The sequence below is a fragment of the Anopheles coluzzii genome, chromosome 2 (assembly GCF_943734685.1).
Source record: "Anopheles coluzzii chromosome 2, AcolN3, whole genome shotgun sequence".
Taxonomy (NCBI): Eukaryota; Metazoa; Arthropoda; class Insecta; order Diptera; family Culicidae; genus Anopheles; species Anopheles coluzzii.
The window spans coordinates 113,801,029-113,825,512 of NC_064670.1; the positions used below are offsets into that span (position 1 = coordinate 113,801,029).

Genomic DNA, 24,484 nt, shown 5'->3' on the forward strand with positions numbered 1-24,484 from the left:
ACGGAGAAAATTGCTTTACCCACTTTTCCTTCACTGTAGCGGATGCATTAATTTCCGTAGCGTGACACGTTTCGCTGTTCCCCCGGGATCATATGGGTGTAGAATTTACTTTTAGTCTTACACAGGATATGCCGAGTACTAGGATAAGTGCACTCGCAAAGCACAGCTTTAGACTTCCGTCCGCTCCGCTGGCCAGTGTGCATGTGTGTGTGCCATGCGAGGAAAATCAAGACGGCAGGAAATGAGGAAGGATTTATTGCATTAAATCTCGTCGTAGTTTGCAGCAAATATGTACTCCGTTTGTACTAGCGTATGAAATTATGCTGCAAACTGATGGATCGCAAATAGAGATTACTGTACAGAGATTCGTTGCAACTTTGTAGACTGTCTTGTAGAGGTATTGCATGTTAGAACAAAGCATTAGAAGGTATGGTGTCTGGTTGGGAGAGTGGTAGTGATCTATTCTGTGCAAGCTTATTTCAATTCTGTTGCGCATCATATGGTATAAAGCAGGCATGTGCCTTTTTGTATTGTTTATTTTAAACTCAACATGCAAGCCAACATGACGCGGCTAAGTAATATTTCATTCAAATCCAATGTTGTGATAAGTTCACTTTTAATTTAATTAGCATAAGGATTGTTTTTGAGCATCTGTACGATTGTTAACGTAATCGATGTTGAACAGATCAAGGATTTAATTAAGCTTAATATTTAAGAGTTAGATATTTTTCATTAAATTCCAACTTTAATTAGTAAATAATGGTATCAACATGACCGCAAAACAATGATTTGAATTGCGATGCACGAAAGACGTTACTCAATTTTCAGATAACGAATGCTATTCCAATCGATGGCTAATATCATTCTACGTGATTGAGGAATGATTTAAAAGCTGCTTTCAAACTGGTTTGATTTAAGATTCTAATATTTTGGTTTCTAGATTTCAATTTAAAACAATCTTTCAAGAAAAATCGGTCTAAAAGAGGTCCCAGAATGTTATTTCTGAACAAGTATGCTACAAAAACACAAACTAACTCGTCGAATCTACATCTTGAAGTTGAAATGAGTGTTTTTGGGGCTTAGAATTTTAAAGCCTTTGCCGGGATACCGGAGAAGGATGTTCCAGGAAAAAGGTCATACCTAAGGGCTACAATGATAATCCACAATCGTGCCACTTCATCGAGCCAAGCACCATGTAATCCCGGTGCAGAATGTGAAACAAAATCCGCTTGCCGAAAACAAACCCCAAGAGCTACCCGAGTGTCGTTTCTTGTACAACTCACACACACAGAGCAGATGGTCGTTCTGGGTCCGGGAAAGGATAGTTTACATATTTTCGTTCCGTGATTTGCATAATTGAATTTCGTCGAAAGCTTGCGGCAAAGATCAACCTCTCAGCGCGTTGGCGAAAAGCTAGGCTCGGCCGATGGTGGCGATGGTTGCTTAACCTCGACAGCAACGCCGGTTTGACAATTTGATGATTTGGATGCATATCGGAAAATAAGGGCGATAAGAATGAACCTAACGGGGTCTGGATGGAGGCCATGGAGTATGGCAGCGAGGCCTCACAGAGTAACCGCAAAATGGAGAACCCGTCCGATCGATGGGGGGACGAATTCGTCACTGTTATTTTTACGGACGACGGCAACAACAACAACGACGGTTTTGCCACAGAAAAGGAAACCACTCGGCGTTTGATTATCCTTGTTTGAGTCGAGCTCGAGTCAAGTGGACGGTGCCCGGGTATTTGCGTTAAGGGCATTCCGGGAAAGTGGAATCCAACCTGTACATATCCATTCGACTCCCCCCTCCCCTTTTTTTGTTGATCCCGGATGTACATTAATCGAAAAGCTGAAAATGTGACCCCGCCGAACCTACTCTTACGCTTCGATGGATGATGGCACTGACTGACATTCAGGTTACAGAATTGACAAGTCACAGACAGACAGGAAGGGTGGTAGACGTACGCAGCGACATAAATGTAATACGTATAGAGCTGGAAATGGAAGCACATTGCGAAAAGCAAGAAGAACCTCTTGATGGCCAATGGATGATGTACAAAGCGGGTGGACGTGAAGAAATGAAATCCCCGTTCAGAGAAATCCCCGCAAAGCTGCAAACCCAAGATCAAGCCCAGCGTCCCAGCGTAGTTCCCGGTTGAAGTGGTCCACACCGCTCAGCAGCGTTCGTTGGTCGTCAGATAAAACATAAGTCGTTGTTGGGGCAAATAAAGAAACGACCAAAAATCCACCCCAAAATAAACCTATCTCATCATCCGAATGGTCAATTCGGATGGACCGTTAGGGATTGCGGTCGGTCAGAGTATTCTTGTGTGTGTGTCTGTATGTGAGTGTGTTATATTGTAGTCTATTTCTTCTTCTTCCCCTTCAAGAACGATATTTGATTTGCCGATGGAACATGATCGGGGAAAATGTCATTCCGTTTCCCCTGCGGGTATACTGGCCAATCGAATCATCTTCACGAAGTCAATACATTTAGCAGTATTGTTTACCACCTCGATGATGCCCGGCACGCTCGGAAGAGATCCCGAGAAACGGGAGTCAAATGGGATCAAAGCGCCAACGAGAGAAGCCACCATCGGCATGGTTCAGTGCAGTAAAAGGTGAGGGATTTGTTCGATTTCAGCAAAAACTGCTACATTACAGCTCCCTGGAGTGTTGTGAGAGCGCAGTTTGGAAAACGATAGAAATAACCTTTCTATTTTTTACTTTGATTGTATCACCGAGGGGCTGAAGCTGAAGCCACTGAAAAGGTCACCCAACTTGATAGAGAAATGGAGAATTAAGTTGTTCTTTTCTGCGTCTACGTTCGTATTTATCGTGGCTGAGGGATAGTAACACTTTGGTTAGCAATTTTGCTAATTTTTTGTTGCGTCTGTAATTGTGAGTGATAAAATGGGCGATTTGTATGCATGCTACGGTGGCTGCGAGCAACAAGTTTTGAGATACTTTAAGACATGTTTTTACTTCCCCGTTTCAAATATGTTTACAGTCACAGTGAGTGTTCGTTTGTTTCGTTTTTCGAATGTTTGCTCTTCAAAAAATAGTTATTATTGAAGAATAGAGTAGCTGAAACATTAAATATTGTTTTCCCTCCTTATATATGAATATAAAAAATGCAGTTACGGCTATATTCTTTTCTTCAGTCACCCTTAGATCTTGCCTAGTATTTGCATGCAAACTTTAATTGTTAACAGTTTTAGGGAAAATAATTACGAACAGGATTCAAACAGTCAACAACACGAGCTAGCGTTTAGTATTCGATGTCACAGTTTTTTTTGTTTCTGTTGTGGATTTCACCTCGTTTAAAATGCATACTACATGAAGAATGCTCATCAGGTTGGCAATAATTTTGAAGCGTCAAGAAACTAATCAAAAAATCATGGTAATTTAATAATTTTAAAGTCCAAACTGTCACAGAGGACTAGTTGGAACGTTGTGCCATGCGGAATGCATACCTTTTGGCGCGTTGGTCATGGAAGCTAAAAACTATATGAAAATAACAATCCGTTTGGATCGTTTCCATTCTGGTTGAACTTCTGTTTGACTCTTTGCTTAGTGATTTGACGTTTCACGTTCTAGCAACTTTAATGGAAATGGGTTAACGCGTCCTAGACTACGCGGCTAAAGCATTAGCAAAAGGGAACCAACACTGAAGGAATGTTGATTGTTAAGGACTCTACGGTATGAAATAGCACGTTCACTACTATTTACAGACGTCGCTTGAAGTGATCCGCTGTTGGGGAAAAGAAATATTACATCGTATTCTCTCTATTTTCTCTCATTTTATCTACGCTTTCCTGCCAAGTTGATCACTTCAATCGTCTTGAAAGCTGCATTACCACTAATACGGTTCGGTATGAAACATTTCTACAGGGTTGTTTTTAGTTTTTAGCGGCCTGGCCGCTCTTTTGCTCTAAACTGTACAGTGGCCGGCCGGCTGGGCAAACACAAAAGCGGCAGCAAACGGCAAATGCGCCACAGCCGGCAGCGTGTTTGAAGATTGGTGTTATGCTACACAGGACAGCGCACGCAGGGTGTAGGGATGTTTCATGAAACATGGTTGGTCAACTGCTGTTCTATACACACATGGCACAGACGCAAACAGGGAATGGGTGGGTGAGCAAAAGCAAAGTACGCTCTCGGATGGGAGAAGGCGGCGGGAAGTTGGGCAAAAGTAAAGCTGGCAATACATTACAGGAATTCTTCCTCGTGCGGTGGCGACGGTCCGGACACCGAGAGTGTCGGCAGGTTGGACAGCTTCGGCGTCGGCTTGACGATCCCTGCCGCCGCTGCGGTGACACTGGCTGTGACAGTGGCGGCGGACGCTGCTCCCACCGCCGGTTTGCTGCCGATCGCGACCGGCACACCGACCGTGACGAGCGTTGGCGTCGTGCCGACGACGACCGGTACCGCACCGGGCGTCACGGTCGGTACTGGGACCGGGACGGGCACGGTGACCGCGGCCGGCTCCTTGTGACACTCCACCATCTCGATCGAGTCCTGCCGGAGCGACTTTTTCCGCCGCGCGTTACTGGCCGAATGGGCGGACGTACCGTTGCCCGTCGTGCTGTCTTCCGTCTCCCACTCGGGATACTCGGAGAAGCGCCGCTGTGAAGAGCCAAACGGACAGAGATATTTAGTGCGGTGCGATCAAACCAGTAACGAGTGGGTAGTAGGTGGGGAGAGGGGTATGTTGGGGAAGCCTGGGAGCTTTAGAGCGGAAAATGGGCATTTATTTATTCGGAACAGTGGTTCAATGGCGACGCCGCGTTCCATATCTGCTGCGAAAACAAGAGAGAGAGAGAGTGTTGAAGTGTTACACACACACACACATACACACACATTAGTGCACACCTCGTGTCAATGGTAGTGTTGGAGTGGTGTGGGTTGTGTAGGGGAACAGGGATCGGTGGTTTGCGGTGACACAAGGGTTTTACATCTAGTACACTCAACACACAAAAAAACATAGAAACGCACGCACACACGGAAGGAAGGAAAACACTCGCGGGGAACGATTCTACTGCGGGGTGAAACATACAGCGACATTTTGGGTCGTGGGGCGTGGTGGGGTGTGTGTGTTGGTGGGTGGTGGGGGTGGAGGATTATGGTGAAATAACACTACAACTGGTGAGTCGGTCGGTTGATGGATGCTGCCGATCGAATCGAACCGGTGCAAACTCTACACACTCTACGTCCTTCGCTTGAGAGACGCCGCTCCTAATGGACTTGGTTGGTGTGCGACGCGGTGCAAAACCCTATTTCGATCGAGGCTACGGAATTTGATGAACTTATTTCCACGAGCGAGGAACTACGGATTGGGATGCTTGATTTGTTCTGCTTTTGAAGGGCATCAGGAAGGGCTACAGAGCTGACTAGTTGTATACCAATGTGAAGGGGTTTGACAGCGTAAAGCTTTATAACTTCTAATACATCAAGGATCATGAGATTTAGATTACGTGGAATGAAAACCAGATGTTGAAAACATGTGACAATTGTATTTAGTTAATTAATTTAAAATACTTCATACAATTCTCGGTGTGTGCAGCAGTTCAAGTGTTGTAGTTTCAAGAGATATTTTAAGGCCGGGGGACATTGTCCGTAATCGCTAGTGTAATTTTGATTTTCACTAGCACATCTGGCGGCGACTGGTGGAAGCTTGTTTTGGTCATCGAGGGACTGGTCGTGCCGGATCTCAAATTTAAGTAGTTTTTTAACAGCTTTTTTATCCGAAAACGACTGGAATGCATCCAGAACATGTCGCTTTTACCTTTGTCGCTTTTCACATGTCGCTTTGTATCTACCTTTTACAAAACTTTTCCAGTCCAGTTTAAGTAAAAAACATGGAAAAATAACATTTTGTCTGAAGCGGTTCTAAATTGTTTGGAAAAATGCTTCGGTCAGCCACCGCCAGATGGGCTAGTGAAAATCGAAATTACACTAGCGAGTACGGACAATGTACCCCGGCCTTAATAGTTGACTAACACTATCAAAAATTGGAAACCGACATGGCAAACAGTATAAACATTTTGTTTGCCAATAGGTCAACAGTTAAATAGTGATGCTCATGAAGTACTGAAATCATTTCAGAAACAAATTTAAAATTAGTTGCTTTATAATACGAAGGTATATGTTTGTGTTTAATGGATTTTAGTAAATTTTGGATTATAGGGTTTATTTGATTCATTGCATTGAGTTGATAGCTTGGTTGATTTAACAAGGTAAGCAGCTCAATTACCGATAATCGAAAGCATCAATTTGTAAGCTTTTATTTAAAAAAAAATACAATTTCAACGCACAACGTGTGGAGAAAGGAATCAATAACACATTTATGATACAACATCAAAATTGATTACAAATGAGAAAAATAATTTTGATATAGTCCGAATTAAATCAATACACATATTTGACATACTCGTGCAAAGTGACGCTTTTACGTTGTGACAGCAGAGAAGCATCCCCTTGGGGGCCGCTCAGTGATTGCTGGTGCTACCATTGTCTTTGTGTGTTGGAAGGGTGTGAAAAAGAGCGAAAGGCTTTAAATGACATGGCAACCTGTTGATTTGTGCTTTAAGTGTTTAAGATTTGTGCACACGGTACGGTGGAGCACTCCAAAAACGGTGGATCGGGAGCGAATGTGTCAATTGCAAACATTTAAAACTCCACATTCGCATGAATGCTTACACAGGGAAAAGTGGTTTTGACTAGAAGCACTTCAGTAACGTAATAAAAAAACACTTAAAAACCAGAATGGCGAGGTGGATTTTATTTCCATTGTGTAGGATAAGCTTCCGAAAAACGGTGGGTGACAAACAAACAAACAATCAAATAAACAACACACAGACACACAAAGCTAATTAAGTCACACTCAACAGTGTTTGTAACCCAGACAGATAGAGCGACAGATATGGAGAGATAGAGAAAGAGAGAGAGAGCGCGCCAAAGAGTGAGGCGTGGTTGTGGTGAGGTACGGAACATCAACAACAAAACAACGAAACACAAACAGCAGCACACTCACCTGTCGCTCGGAGGCCGACACGTTCTCGGCACTCTTGGCCTTCCGGCAGAGGACACTCTGCGAGCCGTACCGTCGGATGAACTCGATCGAGTCGAACCCTTTGCCCTCGGACGACACGAAGATGGCCGAGTTGATACGGGCCCGGGTGCAACGTTCCGAGATCACCGAGGAGGGCTCCTCCGGCCACGGATGGTAAGGCTGCCGAGCGGCGACCGCCCAACCCCGCAGGAAGGGGCCACAAAAGGTGTGCCAGTGTGTGTGTGTGTGGGGGCGTGTGGGGTGGGTTAGGGTGAGGGTTGGTGTTTTTTGTTTTTTTTTTTTTGGTGCCAGTGCACAGAGAAGGTCGGCAGACCCGCAAACCCCAGGACACGTTGACCACCACGGATGGATTATCCCCGCAGTCCAGAAGGCGACCGAATTCCAACCGTTCGGGGCGGGTGTGAGTCAGTGGCGGGTGGACATTTTTCGGGCGCAGGGAGAGAATCGAGCAGAAAACGAAATTAGTTTAGAGTGGCTTTAATTTGGTCGGCGGGCGCGGAATGTATGATTCCGGATGTGGTGAAGACAGGGGGAAAAACACAGAAAGAGTCAGAAATAGACAATAGATTAAATAGGTTGTGTCGGTGATTGGGTGTGTGTGTGTGATTGGGTGTGAATTGAATTGAGCAAGAGATATATAGAAGGAGAGAAAGAGCGTGAGCCGTTCATATAAAGACAGACAGAGCAGAGAGACAAAGAGCGACAGAGACAGAGCGAGACAGATACATAGAGGAAGAGTAGTGAGGGAGGTGAATCTCAGCAAAGCATAGAGAAAGGGTGTCGTTCCACTCTTCGACGAATGTGTCAAAATGTAATTGAAAGGAAAAGGTGACACATCACTAGTTAACGCTAGCGAGCGGGGTTTTGTCGTATAGGGCGGAAACGTGTAGGTAGGTAAAGCAAAACCAAAAAGCCAACGTGATGAAATGAGGGACGAGCAACAGGGTATATGGGGGTATGCTAGGGTTGTCTACTTGTGATTAAATATGTGGCCGCAGGGAGGGAAAAGAAGGAAAATCATTAAGCTGCTACCGGTTGAGCTGGTTGAGGTTTTGTGTGACATTCGGTATGAAGCAACTATTCGGGCAGATACGGAATCGATCTTGGATATGCAACACAGCTAGGCGAACAGGGGTGGACATGGAAAAAAAGCGAGGGGAGCGTTGCCTATGGAGAAAGCTTCAACGCCAACAGCTACAAGGGAGGAAGCAGCGCAATACTAACGGGGGAAAAGTTCAACAAAGCACTGAGCGGACGAAAATTGAAACACACTCACGCTAGGCCCACTGCGTGTATGTGTGCGCAGTTGCAAGTGTGTATGTGTGTGTGGATGTGTGGTTGTGGGTTGAAAGCGTGAGACAACTTTCGAAAGCGCAAGGTAATAGCGTTTAAAAACGCTTTTTTTTTTTGGTACCAGCAACAGTAACAATAGCGCACAAACGAGACTGCAAAGTTCGTGCATCGGTTGAATGAAGTTAATTGTAATTGTTCTGTACAAGCTTTGTGAAATTTCTAGCATATGTGCATCGCTCGTGTGTGCGTACGTGGTTTAAGCTTGTGCGAAAGGTAAAGTAGCAGGGTAGTAGGAAATGTCCTTTGTTTTTATTGTAACTCGATTCTGTGAAGGAAAATCAATACTAAGCCCAAGCGGTGAGAAAACGGACAAAACATTGCACGAAATTCAATCCGGCGATATTTGTTCGATGGGAAATGGGATGGAAAGTTTCCATGTTTCCATAAGCTGTGTGCTAAAACGGACCTTCGCACACTACAAGGGTAGTAAGTAAAAGGCTAAAAACGAAGGAATCTTTGGGTGACGTTCTATACAAACAGTTCTAAAGACTTTAACTGTTCTATGAAGCTATGTACAGAGATTGGGTTTCAAAAATGGAGGGAGATCTTTAATACATAGTTTATTGTTGGTATAGATGAAATCAAAAGCTTAATCTAGCCTTAATGACGTTTTTTTGTAAGTAAATGTTCTGTTAGCAATATTATTCGTGAAAGCGATAACTGTATTCACCATAATTTACTAAGGTTTTAAGTATTAACAAACTATTGTTGGGTGAATGCATAAAACAGCATCAACATAAGATCACAATTGTAGTGAAATAAAATACTTATGTTATTTGTACAGTAAATGTAATTAGAAGTTCTTCATTTATGTCGGCTTCAGAAATACTGTATTTTTAAATTTAAAACAAAATTTCAGTTTAGCCATACGGGATCTGCAACAATTGTAATAGTACTCAAGCTTATTTCTATATGTCATAGAAAAATAATTTGGTATACTACTTTAACAATCTAGCGATCCTTTTATGTACAATCGGGATCATGAACTAAACTACAAACTACACATCCCCCATCATTGCAAGCAAACACTAAGTAAATGCAATTTATTGTACAGCATTCATCTGCTACTATGAAACTCATGCCGTTTGATGGCAGATCGTTTGAAAATAACGACACTGAGTTAACCCCATTTTGGGATGGGGGATAAACTAATTCCTCAAAACTCATACCATCAACAGTGAGTGTCGGACCATTTCTCGCACGGTAAAAACCCTGCTACCATTGCAATTCCAACAGGGATGCATCATAGTCGATTGCCTTCGTACGGGCAACGAGCGTGCATGGTCTGTCCTGCAATTGGCACGTTTCTTCAAGCTAACTGCACCACAACACTGGGCACTCGTTAGTTTATGGGTTGCTGTGTGCATCCAGCTGACCAACTGGGCAGTCCGGTGGCGAGCAGAGCCGCTCTCGAAACAAGATAAACGGGCACTAGCAAAAGAGTGGATGCAGTTTTGTTGATCGAAGCAGGAGGTTGGGCCGATTAGCACGAGACGCATTCGACGAAAGAACTGAACTGTTTTGACATGGTGCTGAAGTTTTGCGGACGATGCGCCGAATGAAGCCAATCAATAAAAGATTAGATTTATTATTGCGCTACCAGCTGGCGATACAATGAATTGCTAGCATCATCCAATGTTTTTATTATGATGCACGGACGGACGAACGGATACGTTTCTGTACAGCACTCAAGCGCTCGTGCAAAAACTTAATTGGGAGAAAAAGTTTCATGTAGAATTTGGATGGTGTATGTTTTTTTTTATTTCGTTTGCTGCAACATGTTCGAAATTTATATTGCAACTTTTTTTTGACCAACTGCTTCAAGCAACATCAGTGCAGTGTACGATGCAGCACAGTACTGCACACGCTTTTCGTGCAGCTTTTCATACGTGTTTGTGTGTGTTTTGGTGCAGTTTCATTCGTTTTGCGTGCACGTGTAACTTCATCGTGCTGTTATTCATTTGGCAGTAAAATAGTTTTCATTCCGAACGATGGAATCAAGCACAAATCGTTATGAGCTTAGAGCATCAAGACAACATTGCATGTGTAGCGTGCAGCAGCGTGCAGGGTTGTTATTCATTTCATAAGCTTTTTTGTAGCTGTTGAAAACAAAACGAAAACATCTTCGTAATCATCAGTGGCAGCAGCAGCGGCAGTGACAATAGCTCCCAAAAGCAAGGAGTGTGCTCGAGCATTTAAGCTGCTTAAAGGTGGCTTAAAAATAAAATCGAGTAAATGGAAGCAGAAACCAGGAAAAAGCAGCGCACAATGTACGAGGAAAAGAAAAAAGATGCCATGTTGTGTTTCGGTAAAAAATTGTTCATGTTTGCTTACTTGCTCGTGGGGTTCGTTTTGGCAACGAACAAAACCGACCATGAACAAACCCGCTCGTTCTCGTCCATGATGTTTGCCAAAGGATGATTGCGTGTGGTGTGTGTGTGTATGTGTTTGAGAGAAAGAGACAGAGAGTGGGAAAGAGTTTGGCGCTTTTATCCGAACCGGCTCAGGGTCAACTCAAGGATCATGGGTAGGCAGGTTCACACCGCAAAACATCATAGTGCGAGGCGATTTTGGCGGGTGGCGTACACGGAATGGACAAAATGATACAATTACTTCACTTAATTATGGATTTGGTACTGTTTTTGCCTCCGGGAATTAATCGTTGATGTAAAATGTAAAAGCGAAAAATTGTAGAAATGCGATGTAGCTCCGCGACGGGAGACAAATTAACAAATTAGTGCATGGTTGGTTGAGTGTATGCGTTCCGCTGTCACTCGGAATGATAAAATGATGATTAAATCATCGGTGACTCGGAATTGGGAAAAGTGTGCAGAAAAATTGTTTGTCAATTCATCATTGTGCAAATATTGGGTCATTTTCATACAGGATATTCACATGTTTTAGCTTAAAAGGAATTATTATTTTATAACAACGCATCTCTGTATAACTTAATCTATATTGAAGCCTGTTTAGTACATCTATGTTTGATAAGCAACTATCTCATTTGAACGGAAAAGTCGTTGAGTGACTCCATCAAAAAGGAATTGGTTTTGATTGTGCTGAGTGTGATTGTGTGCCCTCTGTAGAATCAAACACGATGAAGTAACGTTGTAGTGTTGCCAAAGTCCAAAATTCCCCTTTTGCCCTGTACCACTAGCTCAATGGTAAAACTTTCAGGTTTGCTTCAAATTCTGCAAAAAGCAACACACAAAACAACTACCATTCTAAACAGACGGTATTGCTCAAAGGTGCAAGGTGTACTGCTGAGTTGATTTCCAGCAACAACACATCCGTTCCATCGCTCCATTAATAATTTTAAGCCGAGCTATTTCTAAACACTTCATTATTTATTTTTACGACCCGCTCCAACCTGGTACGGCTGCAGGTGAGAGGTGGGTTTGGTATGCCTTGCTGTTTGGCGCTCTTTGGATCTCTTCCGCAGTCAGCTTCGAGTCAGGTTGCTCGAAAACTGGGGGGCGATGATTCATGACATACAAAGGTAAGCCGGCTTTGTGCACGGGCTGGCCAACCAGCCGCCGCATCGTCTTCGGCGTGAGTGCACACATAGTGAGGTCGCGTATGAGTGCATCCATTACCGGCGCTGGTTGGTATAAGATATCGACATTTGGAGGGCTGAAAAAACGGTACCTCACGAACAAAGGATCGATGGTACGAACGCAAGCTCACCGTACGCTTGAAGTTGAGCTGAATTTATGCCGATAGTACGTCAGCTTTATATCATAGCTTTGGCTCAATCTGAAACCGTCTTTTAATGTGTGGTTTGGGAGGTGTGCGAGTACGTTAAGCGGAAAAGTGTTTAGGGATGGGCATTTTGTTTTTGAGTGGGCGATCATTGCCGTGTAGGGAAGTAGGTCTTTTAGCACGATGAAGTATATACAATAACGCATGTGTGGTTTCAACCGCAGTCTCCGCTGAATCCGAATGCACTGCAAGGATTCTTGGGATAGAGTGGTATGTGGTACCATGCGTCTCCATGATGGTTGCCATATGAAACACCGTGCGTCTCCATGTGAGAATTTATAGGAAGCACCATGCGTCTCCATGTGAAAATTCATAAAACTCAGTTAAGTGTTTTAGGGTACGTTCAGCATTCAAACGCGGACGCGAAATGAATCATTTGTGTTGGTATTAGTTATAATATACTAACATAGTCACAACATGTGCAAACATATGTTTATATTTGATATAAGGCCATCCAACATCATTTTAGCTTTAAAACCTTTTCTTCTGTTGAGATAACTCAATCGACGGTTCCCGCCCAATTGAGGTGTATAAGGCCTTCGTTTGTATGATTTATAGAGCAAATAACAGCTCTCCTGCACGTACACGTAAACGGTCAAGATTGATGGAGAAGGAAGTGCACGTTGCAAGCCAAGCCATCCAAGGGGAAAATCTAATATGTCTAAAATGAAGATTGACGCATGTTAGCAACGAAGTTCATTACGTATTATTCAATGGAAAGAAAATTGTATAACAAATTTATGCAATTTCAGTTCTTCGAATGGGAATTTGGCTACACGTCAATGATAATTGCGGGTTCGTTGAAGCTGTCAGTTGTTTATGTTTTCATTAAACCAACAAAAACTTCGTTGGTTGAATAGTGTCGAAGCTTCGTTTTTCAGCAATGACTCCAGCTAAAAGTCATTGTGTATTAACTTCACGTACGGGGTCACATCCCAGCAGGTCGTTGCCTGACAGCTACTAGATCAATAGTTTCGATCCGGCAGCATATAAACAATATTCTCTATGCCCCCTTTTCCGTCGAACTATCCTGCGGGAAGAGTATTTCACTACGGGTACGATGTGCTTTTACGTGCACTGTTTTCCTCCTACCGGATCTGTTTCTGGTTACGCCCACTGGAACGCAACAATGGAAAATGGGAAGTTATGGAAAATCGATCAGTTTTATTTCAGCTCCCTCCCACCCTTGTCAATGCCACATCGATCGCTGTTCCGTGCTTTAGCAGCCGTGCATTGAATGGACAGCAACAGTCTGCGTTGGTTGCTGCTGCTGCTACTGCTGCTCGTAATGACAAATTCTGATGTCATACTGTTCGAAGGATATCCGATTGGTTCCCAGTAATTTCTAGAGCGCAATGGTGGATGGGAGAAAAATCGATGTTCCTTCGCTTGCCGTTCAGTGTTCCTCCCTAGCAGAGATAGTTTTGATGCAAACCGGCAGGCCGTTTGTGTTTCTTTTAGCAACACGTAACGGGAAATGCAGTACGCACAGCACAGTCTTGAGTTTGATTGGCTTCTGCTGTCCATTAGAGGATGTTCATTATTGAAGATAATTAGGATCAAATAGCCCACAAGCGGTGATGGTGGGGTTGCTTGGGTGGTACAAAAATATAACTGTGCACAGAGCATTCACAACCCATAACACTGCAGCTTACCATTGGATGCATTCTTTGTATGATGCTAGTGAAGCGAATGGTGTTAATTATCACATATGACGAAGCAACTCGTTAACGAGAGAGATAAAGGGACTAGGGAAGTGCAAATCATTGCATTCTTTTGAACATTGATTTTAATGAGTTACTCTCAAGTTCAGATACTAATTGGGACAGTATGAAGGCTGCTGCTTTAGTAAGGTGTTGAGTTTATTATTTAAAATATAAAAAATGGGGAGACATTTTATAAAAATGTAAAAAAAACCAAAGTCAAAGTAAAACTTGTATTCTAATTTATCCTATTTTACCAATATAATAAAAAATGAATCTCATATTCAAGCACCAACTTTTCATACAAAAGAAGCATTTAGGCATCGTTCACGGCCGGAGGTGTAAATGAAAATTTAATTCTGTTCATACTTGTACTTGCTTCCACTATCAGCAATGCGCCAAAACGGCTGTACGCCGCTAATTATCTACCAGCGTGCCGCTGCGGAGAAAGAGACCGTGGAAAGTTCCCTTCGGCAAAAGTTTTCCCATTAACCTCATCCCGCAGCGGCAGCAAATTGCAACCACCGTCTCACGTAAAGGTAAGGCAAGCGTGCAAATAATTAGCTTGTCCTTCTTTCGTTCATCCAGTTCCGGCCCGATTCTGGTCCAGCCGGTATCTCTGTTTGTGTTTGTGGGTGAGCTAAAGCAACACCCTACTGGTCAGTATGTAACTCCGGCGCCAATTGACGATTTCGCACCAGCTCGTGCCAACTCGTCCGCCGGCTGATTATGATGTTTGCCTCACTCGAAAATGGACAACTCTGACCGCAGTGTTGATGAGCCTCCGAGGCGACCACATTGGCAGACATTAACGCGGGGGAAAAAAACAACAACATCAACCACACGGCTATTAGTTACGGGGTGATTCAAGGGAGGCCCGATGGTGTGTGATTGGATGGCAAAAGAACAGACGCACACACACCCATCATGATGAACATGTTGTTCACGCGCTGGTAAAGTTTCCAACAGCCGGTGGTGTCGATCACGAAGGTGTCGTGACGGGCCCTGGTGGATTGTTTACGGCAAATGGGTCGTAACGGGGGAACCGGCCAAATAAAGGTTGATTGTAAATAATTTCATCTTGCGCTCGTGGCTCGACCGCCACGCCTGGGCGGGATTTCTGATGTCTGGCCGAGGGTAGGGCGGACGGTGTTTGTTTTGATTAGATCTTGGAGTTTGTCCAGAAAAGGATAGTTTCTGCTGGCTTTAAGACATGGTTGTTGGTTTTAGGGTGCGCATCGTTTCGCCTAAACAATAACACAAGGCAAACGTGTGCAGTTTATTAATAGTTAAACAGAGTCGTAAAAGACCAAGCTGATTCATAAGCAGACCAGAGAAAATGGACTTAATCATTAGTGTGTTGGAACTAGTATCTACAGTGGCCGGCAATATAAAGTGGCCACTACTTACAATTTTACACTTTTTACATTTTTTCCGTGAAAAATGAAGTTATTGTACTGCTTTATTTTTTGAAACATTGTTCGTGATATTCTTAAGAATGCACAGTACCATAGCATGACAAAAATAAGAAGTTTGCTTCAAGGAAAAATATTTTTTCCAAAATTGATCAAAATCACTGTGCCAAAATAAAGTGCCCACTTTATTCATTCTATTAAAAATATTTTTCTGAAGAAATATAACATCTAACTTATAATTTATATGCGTTTCTCTTGCATTCTTTGCATGTTCGAGGATCTTTGACATAATTTATTTTGTTTTATTTGCACATATTTGGCATTTGTTCTTCTTAGGAGTATTTCAGAGCTTTAACATATTTTGTTTTTCCTAATCACGTCATTCTCACCACATTTGCATCAAAATTTGCACACGAAATCTCGATAGGATTAAAGTTAAGTCTAAGTGGGAGCCATTAAACAAGTTTTATTCGATTTGATTGAAAAAAATAATTAAAAAATTCTTCGTGTATAACTTGAGTCGCTTCCGGTTGTAACATCAATTTATTTACTAACTCCGTATTTTTCACAGAAAAAAGATAAATTCACACAGGATGCTTATATAAGTATTAGCTTTCATTATGCCATCGATTCAAACCATGCTCCCCACTTCTCGTATGGAAATCCCTTCCCTGGTCATCACATTGCACTCTTCATACATATTGGTTTGTTGGATCGCGTCTAGATATTTTTGAACATCAGTTCTAATTTGGACTCATCTATCCAAATATCAGTTTTTCGACAATCTTACGATATATCTGCATGTTCTTGATCATATTGAAGCTAATTGGCTTTGTTAGTCTTGCTGTAGCTCGGGCGAGGAACTTGAAGGACGCCACTTCTAACGAGCAGTAAATTACGAAAATTGGAATGTGATAGCTAGGGGATTTTTATCTTTAGGAGTAGCGGGAAAACTGGTGTGAATCGAAAGTACAACTATGGTTTATACCTTTTTTAGCATTCTTCATCAATACTTTTGGATATTTCTTTAAAAAAAATGGGGTTTGAAAACTAAAAACATGTTCCTACAGGCTAACATCTCAACACACACAATCAATACAAAAAACATTTCTCAACTAGTATCGTATAAAACACCTTGCATGTCCTCCATGAAGTCTAAATCTTGGTTCCATCGAGAATTTGTGGCAGATTCTATGTGCGAAGGTGGATAAAACTGGTGTCACAAACAAATAAACTTAAATTTTAAGCTCTTGATAACGCTTGAGAAGAACCAGATGCAAAAACTAGATGCAGAACTAGATAAACCTTTAAAAATTAGAAAAAAAATACGCTAAAGAACCTCGAACATGTAAAGAATGCGAGAGGAACGCATAAAAAATTATAAGTTTGGTGTTATATTTGTTCAGAAAAATATTTTCTGTACAATGAATAAAGTGGGCACTTTATTTTGGCACAGTGATTTTGATCAATTTTGGAAAAAATATTTTTTCTTAAAGCAAACTTCTCATTTTTGTCATGCTATCGTACTGCGCATTCTTAAGCATATCACGAGCAATGTTTCAAAAAATAAAGCAGTACAATAACTTCATTTTTCACGGAAAAAAGGTAAAAAATGTAAAATTGTAAGTAGTGGCCACTTTATATTGCCGGCCACTGTATATAGTAACAAATCAAAATGAATTAATCCTTGGTCTCGTTAGCGTGAACAACACTTAGCTTAAATGAGCTGTCACATGCTTGACTTTTCCCATCAGCCACAATCTGGCCAATAAAAAAGGGAAATGCACCACGCACATTCCATTCCATCGCCGATCCATTTATCTTTTCCATCGCCCGTGAACAAACCTCGCCAAACGGCCACTGGCGTTGAGGCGGAAACGATTCGTCAACCTTGCCCTAACACGGCCGGCAAACGCAAACGAACGAAAAATGGCCAAATTGCGTGCAAACGTGCACGATTGTGTGTGTGTGTGTGTGTATATTTTTGGCGAAAGCAGCAGAAAAAAACAACAACGTTTGATTGAAATCACTCACTGGCACAGGCATTGTGCGATCTTAACTAGGTGCCGAGAGCCACCGATTAGACCTGGTGGGTAACGTGCTGGTGGACTATCGGCCGGTCAGCCGATGCGTACAGAACTTTAAGGAGAGTATCTACGCTTGAAAAACACTCGATTAGGTTGATTTTTTCTTTCCTTCTTTGCCCACCCTATTTCCGATATGGTCAATCTGTATCTGGAGCACCACGCACGCACTCAAGGTAGCGAGCAGGCCGAAAAGGTTAAGGTTAAGTGAGCCGTCGTTTCATTAAGCCAAAGTACTCTGCAGCCCCGTTTCCGAGGGAGAATTGTGCAGAGGTCACCGCTACTGGAAGTCATTAATGTTGAGCGCTGGCTACCACGGCAAGGTCACGATTATAGGACAGGGTGTGTGTGTTTTTTTTTGGGGCAAACTAACTTGCTTCTGGGAAACTTTACCACATGGATGAAATGACATTTCGAAGGCGATTTAATGATTGGTTCGTATCGGTTGGAGAAGAATTACATTGCTAGCTGCAGCGTTCCCACACGGTACATTATCACAACAGCGTGTGGAGTAAGCCGAATGAATCTTTTATTAAACTCAAGTGTCAATGTCAGACATTAACCACGTGTGGGTGTGTGTGCGGACTGGAGCAACGACTAGTCTATTTAGTCTACAAAGCGCTTCAACATGTACTACAATCTTTCAGTCGGCAAAGTTCCAATATCACAATAAATTATTTGTTCCACAAGGCTTGCTTGCTGTTCCTGTACGGCAACACATTTATTTGAAACACCTTCACACGGGTCCTATTGATTTGGAGCAATTAAATTGATTGCGTTGCAGGTTGGCAGGCTGGGTGCCTTCGAGCGGGGCTTTTGTATTAAGGAGGCAAAGGCGAATTATCTACTCTACGGAAACGGAATTAGCACTTGGTGATGCGGACGCACGCACCGGATCGACCGAGCCAGTGTGGTCAGTTACTGTAGGGGAAAAAGAAGGGCAGAAAGATGGGGGGAAAAGTCAGAATTGGACAGAGATTGTGGTATGATTGTGAAGCTGTTGCTGCCGCACAGTACAGCAGCCTGTCTCGGAAGTAGCGAAAACCTTGCGATGCGCCAATGCAGAACCCTATCCACCGGCCCTACCCGGAACGATGGCTTTGGACAGATAAGCTTGCACAGTTTTGATTTCCTAAGAAGAGAATACTAAATGCTACTTTGCTTTTCCTTTTCCAGCACAATCACTTGCAGAGTGCCGTGTGTACTAAGAAGGCTGAAAGTATAGTAATGGTGCATTTAGTACAACGGTTAACAATTTCAAGAGAATATTTCATCATTTGTACTAGCCCTAAAATAGTAATGGTTCAACATTCACTACAAAAAGGATGTTGACTTAATTGTCTTCTACGCTACGTTTTCTGCTATGATCAGATAACTTTGTACATATTCCGGAAGGTAAAATAAATTGGGATGTATATGTTGCTTTTCGCGTCTAATAAATATACAGGATAGAAGCTATCTGGTGGAGTACTGGTCGGTTGTATTTACAGCAATTTTTTGTTTGTACAAGATAGACAACATAACAACACACAGACAAACAACACAAAACAAGAGACAGAGTATTGACAGCGAATTATTATAAGAGAGAGAGAGAGATACAGAGCGATAAAAAGAGAAATAGAGATAGAGCGAGGTACCGAGATTAAGAATATTTGTGAGAATGAGAGAAAGAGATAGTACTGGAGAGATAAAGAAAGAGAAAGAGAGCGAGAGTGAGAGAGATAGTTTAACGCAATGTGTCAACACTAGCAATAGGTATAACAGTTGTATAACAGTTTTCAAGCTGTCACTTCAACGCCTAGTAAACGGGAACTTAACACAATGAGTCACGATAGCCTACTGGATGACAGGTACAAACGGAGACCTAGTGTGTTTCACCATACGATAGCTACAGCTGATGGACATCCTACCGAACGGTGGGATCAGCTCCAATGAATCACACCGCCCAATCACAGGCACAGCAAACAACACTATCCAGCAGAGGTTGTTTTGGGGCTGGGGTGGATAGGGTTCTGCGGCACAACACAATGTTCACTACACGGAGACACACTACTGGCAATGGTTGTCTAGCTTACGGTGTGGTTCTACGTAGTGTATGTTTAGTGGTACTGCAAGTGTTGATGAGATGTGTTTTACGTATATCATGTTGTATGTGTGTGTGTGTAGGAGGGTTGGCGTTGTGTTAGGCGTGAGCCAAAGGGACAACACAAAAACTGGAACTTGAAAAAACACACATACACGCGTACACGGACACACACACACATAAAGACACAATCTTTGTGAAGAGACTTCCGTAACGCAAGCGACTTGAGCGTTCAGCTCGCATAAGCACATCAATGTTGCAGTACACCGGACAAACGAACAGGGCGTGTTGTGCGGCTTGACTCTCTCAGTGACAGTTGCACTGCTTGATCCACCGCTTGACAGCTGTCACGTGCGTGCGCATATGTGTGTGTTTAGATTGGGGAAAAAATATGGACAAGGGGCACCATCCGTTTTCAGACTACCACCCTTGGGAGGAGGAAGCTTCCGGTGGGTGTTGGTTCATGATGGTGGTGGTTTGTGGTGGTAGTTGGTGGTGGTTGGTGGTGGTGGTGGTTGTAGAACACTTACGCAGGCTTCAACATCGTCGTCGGCGTGCTCGCGGGAGGAGCGGCTGCGCGTGCCACTGTCCCCGGCACAGTGCGTGGTGCTGTTGCTGCCGCCGCTGCACACCGAGGTGTACTGCTTGCTGCGCGAGAACAGCGTCTGGCGATACTTTTGGCTTAGCCGCGGATGCGAATGGTGATGGTGCGGGGCATGGTGGTGTGGCGTCGATGCCGCCGCTCCCGCCGCCTGCTGCACGGAGTGTGCGTGCGTTAGCAGCGGGCGCTTCAGCAGCGGCTTGGTCAGATGACGCTGGCACCCGACCATCGATGGCCGGTGGGCGTGCCGCAGCAGCGGCCGATCCTCGGAGCGGTGGCGCTGCAGCAGCGGATGCACATGCCGGTGGTTGGCGAGCGAGTGGCCCGGTGGGTGCGGGTGGTGGCCCGCCCCGAGCAGCGGCTGGCGGCTGCCGTGGTGCGCGTGGTGCAGCAGCGTGGGCACCGTCCCGTGCGGCACCATCGAGTGGCGCCGGATCTCGTGCGCCGGCGACCGGAGCGCCGGCTCACCGTGGCGTGGTGCTGCCGCCGCCACGGCCAGATGGGGATGCGAATGGTGCGGCTGGGCGGCCAGCGGCTCGGATGCGGCCGCGTCCTCCGTCGTCAGGGCCGGGTGGGCCGCGGGCGCCGGTGCCGCCGCATCCGCACCCGGATGCTAGCTGTCCGTGTCCGCCCGGTGCAGCAGCGCGAACTGGCAGCCGCACTCGCGCGACTCCGAATGGCGCGACAGCGGACACTGGAAGCAGCGGTCCAGCAGACTGCAGCTGTCGCACCGTGGTATGCACTGTAACAACGCACCGGCAACAACACAAAACAGGCCATTTGTATTTGCTTTCTCTCTCTCTCTCTCTCTCTCTCTCTTTCTCTTTCTCGCTTCCACTCTCTCATTCCTTCTCATTCACACACACAAACATTCTCACACATACAAACAGACATACACAAGTACTGTCTACAATAGTGTGCTACTTATTCTCGATATCTCACTCCCTTCCTCTTTCCTTCTCTTGCTCTCTCTCTCTCTCTCTCTCTCTCTCTCTCTTTTTCAACTGTCTCTCGGTGGTCCCTGGTAGTGGTGGTGATGGTTGGTAGGCAGTGTGCATTGGCTGTTTGTGTGAAGGTCCAATGGTGTCTCAGTGTTGGATTGGATTGACGTGTACGTGTGTGGACAGTAGTGGGGTGGATATCAAAGGTGAGACGCAGGTGACAGGTGTTCAGAGAATAAAGACGACTTTGCACTATGCAGCGTTGACATTTACACTGAGAAGTAAGGGAACATCCGGTCCGTTTCGAGGTGAGATTTTTGAAATGAAATTCCGAGGAAATTTGTGTGGATTTTGTTTTTCTTTCCTACATAAATAATGCTCATCTTGTATAAGGGTAGGAGGTATCACAAATCTCAAATATTTGCACCTCAAAACAGGTTACTAAGGCAAATAAAGACCCCGCTAAGTAGCACAGTACTGAAAAATCCCAACGGGCACTAATCCTGCTTTGCATGTTTCGAAAACGCCAACGCTGCGCTCTATTTTACGCAGCGAAACCTTCCCGAGCAGGAAGGGACAGTCGTGAAAACGCGTCCCACTGGTGTTGTCACCGGAAGGGATTCAGACAAGGTGTAATGGAGTTGTAAATTTTTTGGTCCTCAGTGGGTGATGTATCTCCCTTTTTTTCGGTGTGTGTCACTTCAGCTAACCGTAACACCTGTTTAGGACAGGCAAAGCGCACTGTAAAATCCTTTTGTAGCGGTTGTGCACAAACAAACCCGCATTTCAACCGTGTGGTTAACACTTAATCAGCGGTATTTGATAGCTCCGGGCTGATGGTGCTTTGAGTTGAACATTTAATTCCTTTTTCGGTGGATTGGCTGGTGGTTTAATGGGCCTGTTTCGGTTTGGGCAATACATAATTGAACTAAAGCGTAAAGCGTAGCGTAAAGTCTTGTTGGTTTTCGAGCGTGGCTAAGTGTAACCTGCAGGGTAGCTTGGTTTGATTCAGCCCCCAAGTATTGATTTCTGTTCCGGGAAGTTGCCACAGGATGTCCTTTTGCTTTTGCTGGATGTTTACTTTTAGCTGAAGCTGGTAAACATCGGAAACGGTGTTTAGGTCCTTCCAGGAATCGAGAAACAAAGACATGACCAAAGCATCATATGTTTCTGTGTTTTCCTTGTTCCTCCAACCCTTTACTGGTATGAATTCGAGCTAGAGAAGGGTTTTATAATTTTCTAAGAAAAGGAAATGGACCGAGCAGTCACGGACAGATACTGTCATAAATATTTGTCAATTAAAATTCCGCAGCAAAATACGGGTTTGGCTGCTTTTTCGGGCGAAGAAAATCCAAATCTAAATCTTCGGCACCAGAGCTTCGGCGTCGTTGGAATAGGAATGACAGAAATATTTCAATTAATTTAATAACCTCACTTATCAAGTTGCTCTGAGGGAAGTTTTTTTTTGCAAGAAACTTCTCAAACATGACCAACCAGTGGGTCTCGTCGGCTTGCGATCTTGCACGTCTTACAGACATGATTGAATAGTCCCGTTTGGTTTTTGTGAGGAATGTTTGCAACCAGGGACAACTTGTTCAAGCTGTTGGTGTATCGTTGAAATAAAATCGAAACAATAAATAGGATCATAAAATTGCAAAAGTTTTACGGTGCTAATAAAACGGCTCCGACCGTGCCAAAGACCGTCCGCTTCCGGGCCTGTGGACAGTGTTGGTGGCAGTAGTCAGCATCACAGGCAGGGAAATGTTTCGCGTTTATTGATTTTTACGCATAAAACGATAAAAGTAAAAGTCCAGAACGTAAGGGGAAACGCCCCGTCCACTTCAAACGAGGGCAATTGTTTCGTATTAACAATAGCCAATTTATTTGACCATCCGCTTGAAAATGATGATCCACTTCGAGCTTCCACATTGTTTGCGTGTTGACGGAGAGGGAGACGCGTTCTTGGGAAGAGATTGAATCAATGTTGTTGAAGGCCTGTGTTGAAATGTGATTTTTTCCCCACTTCAGTGTTGTTTCGTGCTGGTAGCTTTTTTTTAGGAAAATGAGTATATTTTCTGTTGTATAATTTTTAAAATGTATTTTTTTTGTAAAACAAACCAGAAAAACTCTATGGCTTTAGGTGGTATTGCACCTTAACAGCAATTATTTCAACCAATTTTACCCAACTTTAGTCAAGGTAAAACAAAAAAGCATCATGCAGGGCTGTATTGTCATGTTCGACAGCAATAATCAGCAATACCCGATGTTTTCAATTTGTTTCACCATAAATCGTTGAGCTAATAAAATGCAACAGAACGAGACGTTTGCAAACGTGAAAGCGATGAAGCTTTAAGCATTTCTGTGACCCTTGAGCTTATGAAAACCATGCAAATGCAGGCGCATTGAGCTGAATAAAACAATACGATAATCTTTCGGCAAACGTTAATTACCACAAAGCACGAAAACTGTCAACATAACACCCTCTCTTCCATCGGTATAATGCATTCAGCACACGAAAACAATGCATTGGCAGCCCCCTGGCAGCGTTTGCATACTTTATTTGCCAGCGAAACAATAAATAAACGGACACTTTTCACACCACATTAGCTGTTTGCAGCGCGACCACACCATGTGTTATCCAAATAGAGATAAACCAACAAATCATAAACACCCGAACCGCTGCTGTGCTTTGCGCTACTATTTCATTGCGCCTGTTTGACACCGTTTGCTGGTTGCAAAAGCGAGGACAGGCTGCAATGGATTTGCTTGCTACCCGTGGCCAAAAGAACAACCGTGGTCTCGTACCTGCATGGCGAACGATTGGTGGCCGTGCCGAAGTAGTGTGCCCTTTTCTTCTGGTTTGTTTGGCATTCAAAAACAACTCCGAATGCAATTTCAAAGGAGAGCAGATTTTGACCAAAAAAAAACAAGCAGCGAGCAGTCATAGGGGAATAAAAACTGGAGGTCGCTCCAGTGTCGCAAAAGTGTCACCGAAGGTTGTTCCGTTTGGTGTGTTGGCAATGTTTGTGTCGCCGGTGGGCCACGCGCAAGATGGCAGAGCAAACAAATAAAAAAGTATGTGCACCACCCCGTGTGCACATATGCTGGACGTGGTGGAAAATATATAGTTTCACTTCCGACACGACCGACCTTGCACCTTTTGGGGTTGAACAGGGGGGTATTTTTTCTGCTCGTTCTCCACCTCCACCGAAGGCAGTTATTTCTATGCGGACAAAATAGATTTACTTTTTATTTTGTGCTCCCCCGTTTTTTTATGCCAATGGTAACGTTTTTCTTCGACAGTGCTGTTTGGTTGGATGTTTTTTTTTGCTCTTCTCAGTATCATGATTTTGTCTTCCCTGCAAGCGTTGTTATTTAAATGAGTGTGAAAATTGTACCGTAAATTTACGGCTACCGGTAATTTGGCGATACTTATCGCACAGCTGCAGATGATGTGTTTTGCTC

The 24,484-nt window shown here is 43.8% G+C and overlaps 1 protein-coding gene across 5 annotated transcripts in view; it reads right to left on the reverse strand.

Annotated features, from left to right (window-relative positions):
- Nucleotides 1-24,484, reverse strand: part of LOC120961629 (uncharacterized) — a 114,078-nt gene that overhangs the window by 9,896 nt on the left and 79,698 nt on the right. For 4 of the 5 annotated variants that reach the window (XM_040385507.2, XM_040385506.2, XM_040385510.2 and 1 more), the window contains exons 7-8: nt 7,039-7,236; nt 4,219-4,631 (exon numbers count right to left, since the gene is read on the reverse strand). In XM_040385507.2, coding sequence (XP_040241441.2) covers nt 4,219-4,631; nt 7,039-7,236 — 611 coding nt within the window. The remainder of the gene's footprint in view (nt 1-4,218; nt 4,632-7,038; nt 7,237-24,484) is intronic. The other variant, XM_040385512.2, reaches the window with a different exon arrangement.